The 20,044-nt window shown below is 43.4% G+C and overlaps 1 protein-coding gene across 3 annotated transcripts in view; it reads right to left on the bottom strand.

Annotated features, from left to right (window-relative positions):
• The window catches only part of LOC112218762 (protein bicaudal D homolog 1-like), a 79,614-nt gene that overhangs the window by 20,564 nt on the left and 39,006 nt on the right, over positions 1-20,044 (bottom strand). For all 3 annotated transcript variants that reach the window (XM_042301671.1, XM_024379878.2, XM_042301670.1), the window contains one exon: positions 12,323-12,535. In XM_042301671.1, coding sequence (XP_042157605.1) covers positions 12,323-12,535 — 213 coding nt within the window. The remainder of the gene's footprint in view (positions 1-12,322; positions 12,536-20,044) is intronic.

The raw sequence follows: 20,044 nt of genomic DNA, 5'->3' as shown, positions 1-20,044 counted from the left end.
CCTCATGAGGCTATCTATTTTGTGAAGTGCACATGATGCTGCCACCCCCGTGCTTCATGGTTGGGATGGTGTTCTTCGGCTTGCAAGCCTCCCCCTTTTTCCTCCAAACATAATGATGGTCATTATGGCCAAACAGTTCTATTTTGTTTCATCAGACCAGAGGACATTTCTCCAAAAAGTACGATATTTGTCCCCATGTGCAGTTGCAAACCATAGTCTGGATTTTTAATGGTGGTTTTGGAGCAGTGTCTTCTTCCTTGCTGAGCGGCCTGTGGATATAGATACTTTTGTACCTGTTTCCTCCAGCATCTTCACAAGGTCCTTTGCTCTTGTTCTGGGATTGATTTTTACTTTAGGAGACAGAACGGATTGATTTTCACTTTAGGAGACAGAACGCGTCTCCTTCCTGAGTGGAATGACGGCTGCGTGGTCCCATGGTGTTTATACTTGCATACTATTGTTTATACAGATGAACGTGGAAATTGCTCCCAAGGATGAACCAGACTTGTGGTGGTCTACAATTCTTTTCTGAGGTCTTGGCTGATTTCTTTTGATTTTCCCATGATGTCAAGCAAAGAGGTACTGAGTTTGAAGGTAGGCCTTGAAATACATCCACAAGTACACCTCCAATTGACTCAAATGACGTCAATTAGCCTATCAGAATCTTCTAAAGCCATGACATCGTTTTCTGGAATTTTCCAAGCTGTTTAAATGCACAGTCAACTTAGTGTATGTAAACTTCTGACCCACTGGAATTGTGATAGTGAATTATAAGTGAAATTATCTGTCTGTAAACAATTGTTGGAAAAATGACTTGAAATGAAAAGTAGATGTCCTAACCGACTTGCCAAAACTATAGTTTGTTAACAAGAAATGTGTGGAGTGGTTGAAAAACGAGTTTTAATGACTCCAACTTAAGTGTATGTATGTAAACGTCCGACTTCAACTGTATACACCCCTTCAAATTAGTGGATTCGGCAATTTCAGCCACACCCATTGCCAACATTGCCTGCATCTGTAATGGGTCAGCGGTCAAACGACCTCCACTCATCACTATAAAACGCTCCCTGAAACACTTCTGCGAGCAGGCCTTTCTAATCGACCTGGCCGGGGTATCCTGGAAGGATATTGATCTCATCCCGTCAGTAGAGGATGCCTGGATATTTTTTTTGAATGCCTTCCTAACCATCTTAAATAAACATGCCCCATTCAAGAAATTTAGAACCAGGAACAGATATAGCCCTTGGTTCTCCCCAGACCTGACTGCCCTTAACCAACACAAAAACATTCTATGGCGTTCTGCATTAGCATCGAACAGCCCCCGTGATATGCAGCTGTTCAGGGAAGCTAGAAACAATTATACACAGGCAGTTAGAAAAGCCAAGGCTAGCTTTTTCAAGCAGAAATTTGCTTCCTGCAACACTAACTCAAAAATGTTCTGGGACACTGTAAAGTCCATGGAGAATAAGAACACCTCCTCCCAGCTGCCCACTGCACTGAAGATAGGAAACACTGTCACCACTGATAAATCCACCATAATTGAGAATTTCAATAAGCATTTTTCTACGGCTGGCCATGCTTTCCACCTGGCTACTCCTACCCCGGTCAACAGCACTGCACCCCCAACAGCAACTCGCCCAAGCCTTCCCCATTTCTCCTTCTCCCAAATCCATTCAGCTGATGTTCTGAAAGAGCTGCAAAATCTGGACCCCTACAAATCAGCCGGGCTAGACAATCTGGACCCTTTCTTTCTAAAATTATCTGCCGAAATTGTTGCCACCCCTATTACTAGCCTGTTCAACCTCTCTTTCGTGTCGTCTGAGATTTCCAAAGATTGGAAAGCAGCTGCGGTCATCCCCCTCTTCAAAGGGGGGGGACACTCTTGACCCAAACTGCTACAGACCTATATCTATCCTACCGTGCCTTTCTAAGGTCTTTGAAAGCCAAGTCAACAAACAGATTACCGACCATTTTGAATCTCACCATACCTTCTCTGCTATGCAATCTGGTTTCAGAGCTGGTCATGGGTGCACCTCAGCCACGCTCAAGGTCCTAAACGATATCTTAACCGCCATCGATAAGAAACATTACTGTGCAGCCGTATTCATTGATCTGGCCAAGGCTTTTGACTCTGTCAATCACCACATCCTCATCGGCAGACTCGACACCCTTTGTTTCTCAAATGATTGCCTCGCCTGGTTCACCAACTACTTCTCTGATAGAGTTCAGTGTGTCAAATCGGAGGGTCTGCTGTCCGGACCTCTGGCAGTCTCTATGGGGGTGCCACAGGGTTCAATTCTTGGACCGACTCTCTTCTCTGTATACATCAATGAGGTTGCTCTTGCTGCTGGTGAGTCTCTGATCCACCTCTATGCAGAAGACACCATTCTGTATACTTCCGGCCCTTCTTTGGACACTGTGTTAACAACCCTCCAGGCAAGCTTCAATGCCATACAACTCTCCTTCGGTGGCCTCCAATTGCTCTTAAATACAAGTAAAACTAAGTGCATGCTCTTAAACCGATCGCTACCTGCACCTACCTGCCTGTCCAACATCACTACTCTGGACGGCTCTGACTTAGAATACGTGGACAACTACAAATACTTAGGTGTCTGGTTAGACTGTAAACTCTCCTTCCAGACCCATATCAAACATCTCCAATCCAAAGTTAAATCTAGAATTGGCTTCCTATTTCCCAACAAAGCATCCTTCACTCATGCAGCCAAACATACCCTTGTAAAACTGACCATCCTACCAATCCTCGACTTTGGCGATGTCAAATTGGATGCAGTCTATCACAGTGCAATCCGTTTTGTCACCAAAGCCCCATATACTACCCATATACTACCCACCATTGCGACCTGTACGCTCTCGTTGGCTGGCCCTCGCTTCATACTCGTCGCCAAACCCACTGGCTCCATGTCATCTACAAGACCCTGCTAGGTAAAGTCCCCCCTTATCTCAGCTCACTGGTCACCATAGCATCTCCCACCTCCCTTCTCACCTGCATCCAATTTGTTGAGTAGGGTATTGGAGGCTATTTTGTATTTTGAGGCTATTTTGTAAATGACATCGCCAAAGTCGAGGATTGGTAGGATGGTCAGTTTTACAAGGGTATGTTTGGCAGCATGAGTGAAGGATGCTTTGTTGCGAAATAGGAAGCCAATTCTAGATTTAACTTTGGATTGGAGATGTTTGATATGGGTCCGGAAGGAGAGTTTAAAGTCTAACCAGACACCTAAGTATTTGTAGTTGTCCACGTATTCTAAGTCAGAGCCGTCCAGAGTAGTGATGTTGGACAGGCGGGTAGGTGCAGGTAGCGATCGGTTGAAGAGCATGCATTTAGTTTTACTTGTATTTAAGAGCAATTGGAGGCCACGGAAGGAGAGTTGTATGGCATTGAAGCTTGCCTGGAGGGTTGTTAACACAGTGTCCAAAGAAGGGCCGGAAGTATACAGAATGGTGTTGTCTGCGAGAGGTGGATCAGAGACTCACCAGCAGCAAGAGCGACATCATTGATGTATACAGAGAAGAGAGTCGGTCCAAGAATTGAACCCTGTGGCACCCCCATAGAGACTGCCAGAGGTCCGGACAGCAGACCCTCCGATTTGACACACTGAACTCTATCAGAGAAGTAGTTGGTGAACCAGGCGAGGCAATCATTTGAGAAACCAAGGCTGTCGAGTCTGCCGATGAGGATGTGGTGATTGACAGAGTCGAAAGCCTTGGCCAGATGTATGAATACGGCTGCACAGTAATGTTTCTTATCGATGGCAGTTAAGATATCGTTTAGACCTTGAGCGTGGCTGAGGTGCACCCATGACCAGCTCTGAAACCAGATTGCATAGCAGAGAAGGTATGGTGAGATTCAAATGGTTGGTAATCTGTTTGTTGACTTGGCTTTCGAAGACCTTAGAAAGGCACGGTAGGATAGATATAGGTCTGTAGCAGTTTGGGTCAAGAGTGTCCCCCTTTGAAGAGGGGGATGACCGCAGCTGCTTTCCAATCTTTGGGAATCTCAGACGACACGAAAGAGAGGTTGAATAGGCTAGTAATAGGGGTGGCAACAATTTCGGCAGATAATTTTAGAAAGAAAGGGTCCAGATTGCCTAGCCCGGCTGATTTGTAGGGGTCCAGATTTTGCAGCTCTTTCAGAACATCAGCTGAATGGATTTGGGAGAAGGAGAAATGGGGAAGGCTTGGGCGAGTTGCTGTTGGGGGTGCAGTGCTGTTGACCGGGGTAGGAGTAGCCGGGTGGAAAGCATGGCCAGCCGTAGAAAAATGCTTATTGAAATTCTCAATTATGGTGGATTTATCAGTGGTGACAGTGTTTCCTATCTTCAGTGCAGTGGGCAGCTGGGAGGAGGTGTTCTTATTCTCCATGGACTTTACAGTGTCCCAGAACTTTTTGAGTTAGTGTTGCAGGAAGCAAATTTCTGCTTGAAAAAGCTAGCCTTGGCTTTTCTAACTGCCTGTGTATAATGGTTTCTAGCTTCCTGAACAGCTGCATATCACGGGGCTGTTCGATGCTAATGCAGAACGCCATAGGATGTTTTTGTGTTGGTTAAGGGCAGTCAGGTCTGGGGAGAACCAAGGGCTCTATCTGTTCCTGGTTCTAAATTTCTTGAATGGGGCATGTTTATTTAAGATGGTTAGGAAGGCATTTAAAAAAATATCCAGGCATCCTCTACTGACGGGATGAGATCAATATCCTTCCAGGATACCCTGGCCAGGTCGATTAGAAAGGCCTGCTCGCAGAAGTGTTTCAGGGAGCGTTTTACAGTGATGAGTGGAGGTCGTTTGACCGCTGACCCATTACAGATGCAGGCAATGAGGCAGTGATCGCTGAGATCTTGGTTGAAGACAGCAGAGGTGTATTTAGAGGGGAAGTTGGTTAGGATGATATCTATGAGGGTGCCCGTGTTTAAGGCTTTGGGGAGGTACCTGGTAGGTTCATTGATAATTTGTGTGAGATTGAGGGCATCAAGTTTAGATTGTAGGATGGCTGGGGTGTTAAGCATGTTCCAGTTTAGGTCGCCTAGCAGCACGAACTCTGAAGATAGATGGGGGCAATCAGTTCACATATGGTGTCCAGAGCACAGCTGGGGGCAGAGGGTGGTCTATAGCAGGCGGCAACGGTGAGAGACTTGTTTTTAGAGAGGTGGATTTTTAAAAGTAGAAGTTCAAATTGTTTGGGTACAGACCTGGATAGTAGGACAGAACTCTGCAGGCTATCTTTGCAGTAGATTGCAACACCGCCCCCTTTGGCAGTTCTATCTTGTCTGAAAATGTTGTAGTTTGGAATTAAAATTTCTGAATTTTTGGTGGTCTTCCTAAGCCAGGATTCAGACACAGCTAGAACATCCGGGTTGGCAGAGTGTGCTAAAGCAGTGAATAGAACAAACTTAGGGAGGAGGCTTCTAATGTTAACATGCATGAAACCAAGGCTATTACGGTTACAGTAGTCGTCAAAAGAGAGCGCCTGGGGAATAGGAGTGGAGCTAGGCACTGAAGAGCCTGGATTCACCTCTACATCGCCAGAGGAACATAGGAGGAGTAGAATAACGGTACGGCTAAAAGCTATGAGAATTGGTCGTCTAGAACGTCTGGAACATAGCGTAAAAGGAGGTTTCTGGGGGCGGTAAAATAGCATCAAGGTATAATGTACAGACAAAGGTATGGTAGGATGTGAATACAGTGGAGGTAAACCTAGGTATTGAGTGATGAAGAGAGAGATATTGTCTCTAGAAACATCATTGAAACCAGGAGATGTCATTGCATGTGTGGGTGGTGGAACTAATAGGTTGGATAAGGTATAGTGAGCAGGACTAGAGGCTCTACAGTGAAATAAGCCAATAAACACTAACCAGAACAGCAATGGACAAGACATATTGACATTAAGGTGAGGCATGCTTAGTCGAGTGATCAAAAGGGTCCAGTGAGTGGAGGTTGGTTGGGGGTCACGGCGATTTAGACAGCTAGCCAGGCCATCGGTAGCAAGCTAGCATAGGATGGAGGTCTGTTGTTAGCCACCTCTTGCGTTCCGTCAGTAGATTAGTGGGGTTCCGTGTGGTAGAGGGGATTAATCCAAATCACACAACAACAACAAAAATAAAAACAATAGATATAGTTATAGAGGCCCAAGAAGAAAACATAATAATAATAAAAATAAATAAATTGTCCGATTGTCTATTCAGATAGCAGCCGGTAAGACAGCTAACGGTTAGCAGGCCGCAGATGGGCGTTCAGGTAACGTCGCGACGGAGGAGCCAGCCGGATCTCCTTCGGGTAGATAACGTCGGCAGTCCAGTTGTGAAGGCCCGGTGGGGCTCCGCGTAGGCAGTAAAACGGGTCCGGATAGGTGACTGCAGCCCAGGAGTGATTGATGGAACTCAGGAGTGATTGACGGAGCTGGCTAGCTCCGGAATGATTGATGTTTGCTCCGGAATCGACGAAGGCCGATAGTCACACGGATAGCAGCTAGCTAGCTGTGAGATCCGGGTATGAATGTCCAGAGAGCAGTCGAAATCCAGGGACATGGAGAGAAAAATTGGTCCGGTATGTTCCGTTCCGAGCCGCGCTGCGCCGTACAGAACTGGCGATAGATTTTCGAGCTAAAGGATAGCTGATGACAACAAACCGTGGTTAGCTGAATACTAACGATTTGCCAGTAAAGAAGCTAACCAGCTTCTGAACTAGCTTCTGATTAGCTTCTGGATTAGCTTCTGGCTAGTTTCAGGCTAGCTTCTTGGAGTTTCTGGCTAGCTTCTTGGAGGATTACAGATTTGAGGTAACATTTAACATGTTGATAGAAATTTGGTAGAACTGATTTAAGTTTCCCTGCATTAAAGTCTCCGGCCACTAGGAGCGCCGCCTCTGGGTGAGCGGTTTCCTGTTTGCTTATTTCCTTATACAGCTGACTGAGTGCGGTCTTAGTGCCAGCATCTGTCTGTGGTAGTAAATAAACAGCTACGAAAAGTATAGCTGAAAGCTCTCTAGGTAAGTAGTGTGGCCTGCAATTTATCACAATATACACTACTTCAGGCGAGCAAAATCTAGAGATTTCCTTAGATTTCGTGCACCAGCTGTTGTTTACAAATATGCACAGACCGGAGTGTGCTGTTCTATCCTGTCGGTGCAGCGTGTATCCCGCTAGCTGAATATCCATGTCGTCATTCAGCCGCGATTCCGTGAAGCATAGGATATTACAGTTTTTGATGTCCCTTTGGTAGGATATTCGTGATCGTACCTCATCTAGTTTATTGTCCAATGATTAAACATTGGCGAGTAATATTGACGGTAACGGCAGCTTTCCTTGTTTTCTTCTGCGGGTCCGGACAAGGCATCCGGCTCTTCGTCCTCAGCGTCGCTTCCTTTTCGAGATAATTGGGATATCTGCCCTGTGGGGTGTTTGGAGAAAATCGTGTGAGTACTGCTTGTTGTTGTTGTTGAAGAAATCTTTGTCTAATCCGAGGTGAGAGATCTCTGTCCTGATATCCAGAAGCTCTTTTTGTCTGTAAGATACGGTTGCAGAAACATTATGTACAAAATCATTTACAAATATCGCGAAAAGAAACACATAATAGCACAATGCACCAACTCTAAATGCACCAACTCTAAAAACACACACACACACACACACATACACACACACACACACACACACACACACACACACACACACACACACACACACACACACACACACACACACACACACACACACACACACACACACACACACACACACACACACACACACACACACAGTATCTCCTCTGATGTGAATATGATGAGGCAGTCTAGAGTTCAGTTCAGAGACGGGATCAGCCTGACACTATGAAACAAATTGGCCCTCTGAGTAGTAAGCAAAGAGTCAGCACTCTCACTCTCTGCAAGATCCTTATTTTGGGCCAATCACAGAGAATGGAGGCAGCAGCCATAGAGATCTGAACATGCTGTGGTGGATCAGATGATATATTAGGTGGGAGAAATTCTGGTAATGTCATAAATCTGGGAAATGGGTTAGAAGGTAGGAAGCTGAGTCTCAGCAACATTTTCATGTTAATCTAAATGTCAAGAAGAAGAAGGAAGAAAATACCACCATCTTAATATGCACAACTTTATTACAGTTACACACACACACACACACACACACACACACACACACACACACACACACACACACACACACACACACACACACACACACACACACACACACACACACACACACACACACACACACACACACACACACACACACACACACACACACACACACACACACACACACACACACACACGTCAGTGCAGCAGCTTTAGAGTTGGCAAGCATCTTACTATACCTTTTGGGGACCAACAATGGATTCCCATTCAAAAACCTATTTTCCCCTACCCCTAACCTTTACCCTAACCATAACCTTAACCCTAACCTTAACCCCTAACGTTAACTCCTAAGTGAGTACCATCAAAATGTCCTCACTTCTCTGAATTTTTGTTGGTTTACTATTCTTGAGAGGTCTTTTGGCAAAAATGTGTACACACACACACAAACACACACAATGCAATTTCCTGAAGAGGAGTTGTGAATCCCAATGGCAACAGGAATTATAAATCTGTATGGATTTACAGTACAGCAGCCTCAGAGTCTGGCTTTACATGGCTGGACACACATTATCAAACATTTAACATAATTTACATTGACTCAAACCCCAGCCAATAGACTTGCCTTACTAAATTCAAATTGGTTTGGGTTGCAGCTAGTACATTGTGTGTGTGTGTGTGTGTGTGTGTGTGTGTGTGTGTGTGTGTGTGTGTGTGTGTGTGTGTGTGTGTGTGTGTGTGTGTGTGTGTGTGTGTGTGTGAATGTTAGCCTATATTTACACCATAAATGATGAACAGGTTTCAGACCTCCATAGCCCCTCATACAGTATCTATTCAGGGCTTCTTATTTCCCCTCTCCTCAATAAAGTTGCTAGGTGGCTCCTAGTCTGCACTACACAGAAGTGCTGGCTCAGACTCTGGGTCCTAGATATGGGGTGACCAGTGGGACCCTGGCCAGAGCCTCACCAGGAGAAGAGACTAGTGATGGGGAAAAATATCGATACAGTTATGTTTGGATGATATTATATCGATATTTCGCTCCAAGTATCAAATTGTAAAGAAAAATAAAAGTTGGCTGTACTTGCACCAAAATGTAGTTTTAAATAGTGAGCCAACATGTTTTCAGCAATTTATTTATTTATTTCAATTTATTTAGTGAGCAATATGTTTGGAACATAAAATCGCAATAAAATCGCAGTATTGAATTGCAATACATATAGAATAGTGAGAATTGTGGGAATCGTAATACATATCGTATCGGCACCTAAGTATAGTGATAATATTATATTGTGAGGTCCCTTGAAATTCCCAGCCCTAGATGAGACAGATGGTCTTGGGACAGACATGGACCCTCCAGTACCTGACTGACCACATCTTCAGTCACCGGAGGAACAGCAGGACTCAGGGAAATGGACTGAAGGTCAATTCAATGTACAGTCAACTGTACATGCTGCTGTTTCTGTATTCAAGCCTGTCGCAGCATTTTATTTGACACTTGATCTCCAGGTCATGACACACTGTACAGCACTGTACTTGAAAGCACAGCGTTGCTGCAGATCCTTATGCAGCTCTACCCCTACACTTGTAGCTACCCCTACACTTGTAGCTACCCCTACACTTGTAGCTACCCCTACACTTGTGACAATGGAAGCGAAAAATACCGATATTCCAATATGGACCATAGGCAAAACACAAACAGTTCATTAACAAACTCTTAATCCGTGACATTATTGATTAACTGTACGTGACCACTGTGGTTTGCTAATGGGTGGTGTTGTCTCATTACATATTCCCCACAAAGCAGGGCATTAGGACTGAGCTGTCCATGAAGTCCAGGGGATTACTGGCCAATGATTACTGTCTCAACACCACCACAGGATCAGGGCATGGTCAGTGCACCACCAAACACTCACGCAACACAACCGCCAAGGCCAATACTGTAGCCCTGTGTCCCACTCTACATCAGGGCCAGGATTCATTTATACAATGCAGGTTAACTACTAGCGGTAGGCCAGAGCCTATTTGAAATACAAACTGTAAAACACACACAACCTACTATTAACTTAGTCTCTATCATTTTGTCTGTACATTCCTTTGATTTTAGGAGAAAAAAATGTAGGATCTTAATTAATCCTGCAGCAACAGGATGAAAAAAAGAGAGATCAAATTAAGATCCTATATCTTTAGAATCTGCTTGGGAAACTTTTGAACGGTAGTGTAGATATTTTACAAAAAGTTGATTCACAATAACTGAACTCACATTTTTGGAATGCTTGGAATGACAAGTGAAGCAGACACAAACAGTGGCTGTGCGACCCCAGCGGTTCCTGCCAACAGTGTGTGAAGCATCTAATCTAACTAGTGAATGAACTGCTGCCACCCCCGGGCTGGGAGGGCACAGTTTGTCCTGCACTGTGTGATGAGAGAGCAGCCTGGCTCACTCAGGGATGCACATGTGCCGAGCTCAGGGCATTTTTCTTATTCCCTAGCTTAGCACCGGATTTGCCCTCCACAATGGGGTCATGTCCGCAGCGGTGTCTGCCTGAACCCCTCTGCCTCTGCTGACAAGCACATGTACGTGGCCCCCCCACACACACAGGCATGCACCACACGCACAAACACAGGCACGTACGCTTGCACACACACTCCACACACATCCCACACAGTCACTCTCTGCATGACCCCTATCCGTCCTTTAGAGTGACCCTGTGACCGCTACTGTACTTCACACAGAGTTTGACACAAAACAGCTGGTCCCTATCAGCAGGGTAGCAAGATGCACCTCATGTTAATCTACAAATAATATCTCAATGTGTGACATTACAGTAGGCTGTAGGCTAAATTGAGTACATAACCTCATTTTGTGGATTCACAGTAGCTTACACAGGGAAACATGTAAAAGGGTCAATGACGTGATGTGTAAATGTTGGTGTCCGAATTAAATATTTTCCAAAGTCAAGAACTAATGTTTACAAATTCTACATTATGTAACTTTGACTTTTCTCTTTTATATGAGTTCTAAAAGAGTTATGGTTAAATGTGAAGAAAAAAAGTGTTATTTTTGGTGCCCTGAAGTTTAAAAAAATGGGATTAGGAGCAACCGTCCGAAGGCAAAGGTAATGTAGATAAATGTTAATAAAACACCTTAAATCATAATACAACGGTCAACAAATATAATTCTAGCATGATTTTGGAAGGTATATACCACTATACTGCTATATGGGTAAGACAGTTTATGCAGAAAGGTTTTAAATACTTTAAATACTTTTGTCTGGAAAAATGTCCTTAATAATTATCGTTTGGTGCAACCGACAAAAGTCACGATTTTGGATGAAATCACATGACAATACTGATCTGACAGGATGTGACATCATACAACTGCTACAAAACCATACAAATGTTGAATTATCGGAAACTTTATATTTTATTTCAATACTTAAGATTGAAAGTCAAGTTTTCACATGGGTGCACAAGCAGTTGCCTGTAAAACATGTTTAAGTGAGAAAAGTCATACATACAACCAGTATTTTTAATGTAAAAAAAACAATGACATTATTTTATTGTCTAAAAAATGCAGAGAGAAGTTCAGCCGATAAGAGACATTTGACATGGTTTATATTTCATAAATTACATAAATTGCAACTTCTGACCTCATAGATATACAATTGTATATCATGTACAACTATAATTAATATGCTTTGTTTAACTGATTGAACAAACTTTTCTTTGTTGCCGTTTTGGGCTTCTAACCTCACCTGCACACCATTTTTACCCGTTTAAAAAAAATCTGTACTGTTTTGTCTTTCACTTCTTTTCTTTGGTGCGAATAAATAAAACCTAAAAACCTAAAACTTAAATATTTGAGACCATGCATTTATTCATATTTTACTATTAATTTCTTTACATAACACTCAGTTTTTTTTTCATTCATGGGTGCACCGAATGACTAAATTTAACAATATTTTATAACAATCACATTTTTAACAATTATGTATTGCAAAAAACCCTGAAAGTGCATATGTAACACTCATGGGAACAAAAAAAGTTAGCACGGTTTTTGGACCAAAAGTGAAAAAAAGAAAAAGAGAAATACTAATTCTTCTGTAAAAAAGAAAATCCACTTTGAACCAAATACAATACTACAGCTCAAAATGTATTACAGCATGACACTAGTCAGAGATGTGAGAGAGTGACATCAGTGGACAAAAGTCTCTACCTCTTTGTGCTCCTGAAGCACGGCGTTGAGCCTCTCGCTCTCGTTGGACGCGTTGGACGCCACGGAGCGGCTCAGCTTCAGATCCGTCTGCAGCTCCAGCAGCTGGCCCATGTAGAAGGCCTCCTTTGACGCTGACTCCTGCAGCAGCGACTCCTCGTTGATCTCGCCATCCTCCGCGACCTTACGCTGGTTGGAGTATGCCTGGCCAAACGCCTGGGGAGGCAGAGAGGGAATAGACCAGAATGAGATACAGTACTTTGTCTGTTTGGTTAGAAAGGAATTTATCTTCAAGAGGCAGAGGAGGCAGCCATGGTACAGCGTCCGTAGATAGAAAGCTATTTTGGGGGTTAAATGCCTTGCTCAAGTGCACAACGGTAGAGGTAGTAATAATCTGACACCATCATCCCTGAAGTAGCTAATAACATAAAATCTAATACACTTTGGATATGGTTGTGGAGGAGACTATGTCCAGTGTGGTCACTAGGTGCCTTCTTATCACCCACAAAGCTCCAAGGTTGTCGCCCCCCCCCCCCGCCTCAAGGGTATTGTGCAATGATATTTCAGCCCCTGTCTCTGATCGATAGACACTGTGTTCCCATTCTCCTGACACAGGTTTTCACACAGCGCTCCAAGCTGACTTGTCATGACAAAGGAATCCTGGCTTGATGCTTGATTCAGGGAATGACAGCATTGATCAACAACAGCCAATGACCCCTGGATACCGGCCATGTTGGAAAGGTGGCTCCTATTCACACCTATAAAAGCTACCTCTACAGCACCAAGGTTGTATTCATTAGGTACCAAATGAAAGGAAACAGACTGAAACAGGATTACCTGGCCTTATGAAAAACACACCGAACAAAAATATATATACGATGTGTAAAGTGTTTATACCATGTTTCATGAGTTGAAATAAAAAATCCTTGAAATTTTCCATATGCACAAAGATCTTATTTATCTCAAATTTTGTGTACGAATTTCTTTACATCCCTAGTTAGTGAGCACTTCTCCTTTGCCAAAATAATCCATCCACCTGACAGGTGTGGCATATAAAGAAGTTGATTAAACAGCATGATCATTACACTGGTGCACCTTGTGCTGGGGACAATAAAAGGCCACTTTAAAATGTGCAGTTTTTTTCACACAACACAATGTCACAGATGTCTCAAGTTTTGATGGAGCGTGCAATTGGCATGCTGACTGCAGGAATGTCCACCAGAACTGTTGCCAGATAATTTAATGTTAATTTCTCTACCATAATCTGCCTCCAGATTTTAGAGAATTTGGTGGTACGTCCAACCGGCCTCACAACTGCAGACCAGCCCAGGACCTCCACATCTGGCTTCTTCACCTGCGGGGTCGTCTGAGGGCGGGTGGGGGGAGGGGGGCTTGGTGCTTCTGAGGAAGGGTGAGGAGTATTTCTGGCTGTAATAAAGCCCTTTTGTAGAAAAACTCAGTCTGACTGACTGGGCCTGGCTCCCCAGTGGGTGGGTCTGGCTGCCAAGTAAGTGGGCCTATGCCCTCCCAGGCCCAACATGGCTGCACCCCTGCCCAGTCATGTCCATAGATTGGGGTCTAACGAATGTATTTCAATTGACTGATTTCCTCATATGAACTGTAATTGAAATTGTTGCATGTTGCATTTATTTATTTTTCAGTATATAAAGGTTCTATGTAATGCCAGGTCAAGTGCAGAAGATTAGAGTATGCAATTAAATCAGATTGTACTTGGTTGTCTACTTGCACAAAAAAGTATTTGAAAAAGCCACACACACACACACACTCTCTCTTAGTTTCTGCAACACTCAATGGCTCACCAAATATCCCATACTGCCATATCAACCAGCAGGTTTTAGTCAGACCATGCCTGGGATGGGAGTTAGTACATGAAGAGACCTCATGCCAGAGAAGGGAATCAATTAAGTCAGGGGTGTCAAACTCATGCCATGGAGGGCCTAGTTTCTGCTGGTTTTGGGGTTTTCTTTTCAATTGAGACCTAGACAACCAGGTGAGGGGAGTTACTTACTAATGAGTGACCTTAATTCATCAATCAAGCGGAGGAAGCCCCGAAGACCCTCAGCCCTCCGTGGAATAAGTTCCACACGTGAATTAAGGGTTTACTCTAAGACAAGACACCATCATTTATGGAGTACAATCAATGCGATTATCAACGGCAACACTGGAACAATTAGGGTTAAGTTCCTTGCTCAAGGTCACATTGACAGATTTTTCAGCTTGTCGGCACAAAGATTCCAACTAGCAACCTTTCGGTTACTGGCCCAACGCTCTGACTGCTAGGCTACCTGCCGCCATCATATCCGTGTGTGTATATGTTCAAATAATTGTCCCCCACACAGTACCTAAAACATGTTCTACACCAGTACCTAAAACATGTTAATTTATTGACCAATAAACATTCACTTGGGTGTGGTCTGGCACATAAATGCAATCATATTTGTATTGTAAGAAAATTTGGTCCACATGTTGCAAACACTGCCAAGACTCAACATATGCAAGAACATTCATATCGACCTCATGGTGGAGCTATAACAGGCACATGTTTATCTCTTGGTCTGTTTGACTCAGAGTGATGACATTTGGCACACATGCTCAGGGATATGAGTCTAGCTAACCCACACGATATATACCATTCTTGCTACACACGGGAAACTGATGAGGGTGAAAAACTCAGCAGCCTTGCAGTTCTTGACACAGACCGGTACGCCTACCCCGCTCAAAGGCACTTAAATATGTTGTCTTGCCCATTCACCCTCTGAAAGGCACGCATACACAATCCATGTCTAAATTGTCTCAAGGCTTAAAAATCCTTCTTTAACCTGTTTCCTCACCTTCATCTACACTGATTGAAGATGATTTATCAAGTGACATCAATAAGGGCTCATAGCTTCACCTGGTCAGTCTATGTCATGGAAAGAGCAGGTGTTCATAATGTTTTGTGCAATCAGTATATATGATTTCAGCATCCGTATGCTGTACTGGCAGCGTTGGTCACGCCAAATAAGGCTGTTAATCTCCCAATACAGCCAACATCTGCTAGAAGAAGAAAAATGCAGTCTAGTCAGTTTGCAGAGGGACGTGAGGCTCAGAGCTCAGATTTGAATTTAACTGTCAAATTGTGCTGTGTCTTTTTTTATTAGGACTTTTTCATGAGAAATGTATATGTTAATTTTAAATCAAATCAAATCAAATTTGATTTATTTTACAATATTTCTTTATTGTATAATACTGATATAACATAAAAGTAAATACTTTTGTCCAATAATCGTTTTGCTATGTGAAAATGCTTCTGAAAATGCTTCTGGTGCACGTCTGAGGGACACGTCTGTTCAACGTCTAGTTTTGATTTGGTTGAATTTTCAACTAATGTGAAATCAATGTGAAATGTCACCATATCATTGGTTTTAGGTTAAAAGTTACATGAAAAAAAGACCCTTACATTGATAACTGTTTGCAAATCCAATCAGTATTCCATGTTGATTCAACATAATCACATTACGTTTTTTTTGTTGAAATGACATCGAAACAATGTTGATTCAACCACTTTTTGCCCAGTGGGAGAGGTCTGGACAGAGAGCTGTGTCCTCTCAGATGTAATATTCTCAGCACCACACTCCCTCAAAAACAAACCCAGTTGAATGATTCTCCCAGAGAGCTTGAGAAAGGTTCTCTCTGATTGGTGAATGAATAATTCAGGAACACTGTTCCCACCTTATCATCATCATGTCCACAACATTTGAGCAGAAGGATGACTCATTGATAAGATACGAACAAGCCTTTATTACTTGTGATCATACTACCTTCAATAGACTTCTTTCTCAATGCACCATTTTTCTACCACACTTTAATAACAATTTATTAATTTATTAGTGTGGAATAAGCCGCATGCAGCATTTTGAGGTGTGTTTGTAGATAGGGGTAATTTGTCATTGTTAAAACCCTTCTGCTCCAGAGCAGATCTTAATACAGGAAGGAGATCAATACAAGGGCTCCGCTGAAATGGAGAGCTTAATGTGAATGAAGTTAAAGCTCCCCAACAAAAAGTGGATGTACATACAATCTGATGATTTAGTTATTACGTTTTCAGGTTTGACCAGCTTTCATGGTTGGTGGGGTTTGGCTGTTAATTTGTGTGTGGAGGGGGATCGAGTCAGTACATGTATAGCATTACTTATCTGTGTGTGTGTGTGTGCATGTGTTTGTGTGTGTGTGTGTGTGAATGAGATAAGGAGATTTAGCAGCAGAAGATGTATACAATAACCATCCTTCCATTGACCGCTGGCCACCTCCTGCGTCACACACAGACACTGACAGCTGATCCCCATCCCATCTCCACTGAAACAACACAGCACACCGATGTTCCAACTGGACCCCCACACACACACAGACAATAGAAAGAGAGCTCAACCAGTCATGACTACTGAATAACTGGAATGCAAAGCCTCGGTCACAGTCATCATGGTCAATCAACCACAAACTGCCCCATATGACACAGATAGTCACACCATTCAATGATTCAATGTTTACAGTCAGCGAGTGAGCAACCGGCCCATGGGACAGGAGAGGATTTGGTTAAAGCAGGTCTATGACTCCTTGGAAGTCCCTACGTCACATCTAGAATGTGTTTTCAATATGTTGACATTGACTGCAGTGTAAGTCACCTTTGTCTATTCACACATGAACCAACAGCATGTGAACAAACGCAGCTGTGCACAGTGTTTCTCTTGCCTTCTATTTTTCTAGTGCTAATCATGTTTGCATAGGAACTACACATATAAACACACAAGAGAGTAATCAATCTTTAATTGCACACACAAACAGTCACTAAGGAGCTTCTGTCTGGCCACTACAAAAACATGCATTGATGTGAGGAGCGCTCTCTCTCACTATTTTGTTTCAGATGTCCCTTGTGTCTCCTCTCTTCCCAGTGCAACACCACAGAGTGATTCTGTAAGTGATTAGGTGGGAGGCCCCGTAGTCCCTAGAACAAAAGATGTGATTAATTTGTCGCTCGACCAGAGTGAATGAGCTGGCATTGTTGCTTTTAGATGAAAGCCTGTTAATATCCAGACAGGCAGGAGGGCCAGGCTCCACAGGCCCCTCGAGAGTCCAGCTGGGTCCCTGGAGCAGGAGCTTGGCTTGGGCCCCACTCGGAGGCCTCTCTCCCCCTGGCTTCTCTCCCCCTGGCCCCACTCTGGAGGATGGAGGGAGAACAGTCAGTGGAGGCTGCCTGTGATTCAGAGTCAGTGCTGCTCATCCATAGAGACAGGGGATCTTGGATGCATAGTGGGAGTGGCAGATGGTTTTCGAACAAAGGGAAGCTTGGCGACCTCAAAGCCTGTTCTCTCCATCTGCTTCCTGTTATTCTCTACAGAACACATCACACCTGTAACACAGCTCAAACACATGAGGAAAACGTGCTCTGGCTCCCTGTTGCATGAGGCATCCTCCTCTGATGCACAGCTTAAAATAACTCCACGTCTGTAATGTAACTGTATATGAAGATCAACAAAAATATAAGGTGCACTGCTACCACAGAATAACAAGATCGTCTTATCATGTCACATTAAACATGGTGGATGTGAGGATGTTTAAAGTTTTATGTCATATCCTGGGGTGATAATATGTGGTTAACAAGCGGGGTCCAGCCCGGTGTTTTATACTGATTATAGTTGTATACTGCATTGTGGATTCCACCCTGAGGCATTCTGGTCCATCTGCGATAGAAGCCACACAAAGAAAGCCCTTTCTATAGATATTCATCCCTCAGGCATAGGATGAGGAGCAGACAGTTCTCTGGTCGACACGGGACGGTTGACTGGTATGTTGTGTAGTCTGGTGTGTTGTGGGGTGGTGTGCTACCCTGAAATCCTTCCCCCCTGCGACATACCCTGTTTGGGAGTTGTGGGACTGCTCTGTGCCATTTTTAGACCCAGGGAGCTCAGCAGGCAGGAGACTGAACTACTTCGGTGTAACAGTGATTAATCTCCAACCTCACCTCCACGGTAGAGCCCTCTTGGACTTCACTTCTTCTGTGATAGTATGCAACACAAATGATAAAAACCAAGACTTTTCAACATGATTGCCTGATTGCTTAAACGGAAAAGAAACTTGGAATCCAAGTTTACATAAAAGAGAGGTGAATTTTCAAGATTAAGGTCAAAGGTAGGTTGGGTCATAGTGGATAGATCAGTGGACTATGTAGATTAGCTATGACGTATTTATTTCACACTTAGTTTGGACTTTTTATAAATACAGTGTATTCAGACCGCTTGACTTTTTCCACATTTTGTTACGTTACAGCCTTATTCTAAAATGTGTTAAATGTTTGTTTTTCTCCCCAATCAATCTACACACAATACCCCATAATGACTAAGAAATAACAGGTTTGTAGATTTTTTTGCAAAATCATAAATCTCTAAAAATGTACAGTGCCTTGCGAAAGTATTCGGCCCCCTTGAACTTTGCGACCTTTTGCCACATTTCAGGCTTCAAACATAAAGATATAAAACTGTATTTTTGTGAAGAATCAACAACAAGTGGGACACAATCATGAAGTGGAACGACATTTATTGGATATTTCAAACTTTTTTAACAAATCAAAAACTGAAAAATTGGGCGTGCAAAATTATTCAGCCCCCTTAAGTTAATACTTTGTAGCGCCACCTTTTGCTGCGATTACAGCTGTAAGTCGCTTGGGGTATGTCTCTATCAGTTTTGCACATCGAGAGATTTTTTCCCATTCCTCCTTGCAAAACAGCTCGAGCTCAGTGAGGTTGGATGGAGAGCATTTGTGAACAGCAGTTTTCAGTTCTTTCCACAGATTCTCGATTTGTGTTTGAAGCCTGAAATGTGGCAAAAGGTCGCAAAGTTCAAGTGGGCCGAATACTTTCGCAAGGCACTGCATTCAGACCCTTCACTTAGTACTTTGTTGAAGCACCTTTGGCAGTGATTACAGCCTCCAGTCTTCTTGGGTATGACGCTACAAGCTTGGCACACCTGTATTTGGGGAGTTTTCCCATTCTTCTCTGAAGATCCTCTCAAGCTCTGCCAGGTTGGATGGGGAGCGTCGCTGCACAGCTATTTTCAAATCATATCAAATTTTATTTGTCACATATGCCGAATACAGCCTTACAGTGAAAATGCTTACTTACAAGCCCTTAACAACAATGCAGTGCAAGAAAAAGAGGTAAGAAAATATTTACTAAATTAACGAAAGTACAAATAAAAAGTAACACAATAAAATAACAACAATGAGGCTATATATAAGGGGGGGTCAATGTAAATAGTGCTGGTGGCAATTTGATTAATTGTTTAGCAGTCTTATGTCTTGAGGTATCAGTTATGAAGTTAAGACCCAGATGCAGACAACGTTGAATTAACAATGGTTTAATATTCCAACAGGAGTAGGTCAAGGCAGGCAGGGGTCAGTAAACCTGAGGTGGGGCAACGGTACCGGACGGCAGGCAGGCTCAGGTTCAGGGGCAGGCAGAGTGGTCAGGCAGGTGGGCTCAGAGTCAGAACAGGCAAGGGTCTAAACCAGGAGGGCGAGAAAAAGAGAGACTGACAAAAGCAGGAGCTGAAAAAAAATGCTGGTTGACTTGACAAACAAGACGAACTGTCGACAAACAAAGAACACAGGTATAAATACACAGGGGATAATGGGGAAGATGGGCGACACCTGGAGGGGGTGGAGACAATCAC

This window comes from Oncorhynchus tshawytscha, linkage group LG19 (genome assembly GCF_018296145.1).
Source record: "Oncorhynchus tshawytscha isolate Ot180627B linkage group LG19, Otsh_v2.0, whole genome shotgun sequence".
Taxonomy (NCBI): Eukaryota; Metazoa; Chordata; class Actinopteri; order Salmoniformes; family Salmonidae; genus Oncorhynchus; species Oncorhynchus tshawytscha.
The sequence above is the reverse complement of the archived record's forward strand: the minus strand, read 5'-3'. Positions and strand labels throughout refer to the sequence as shown.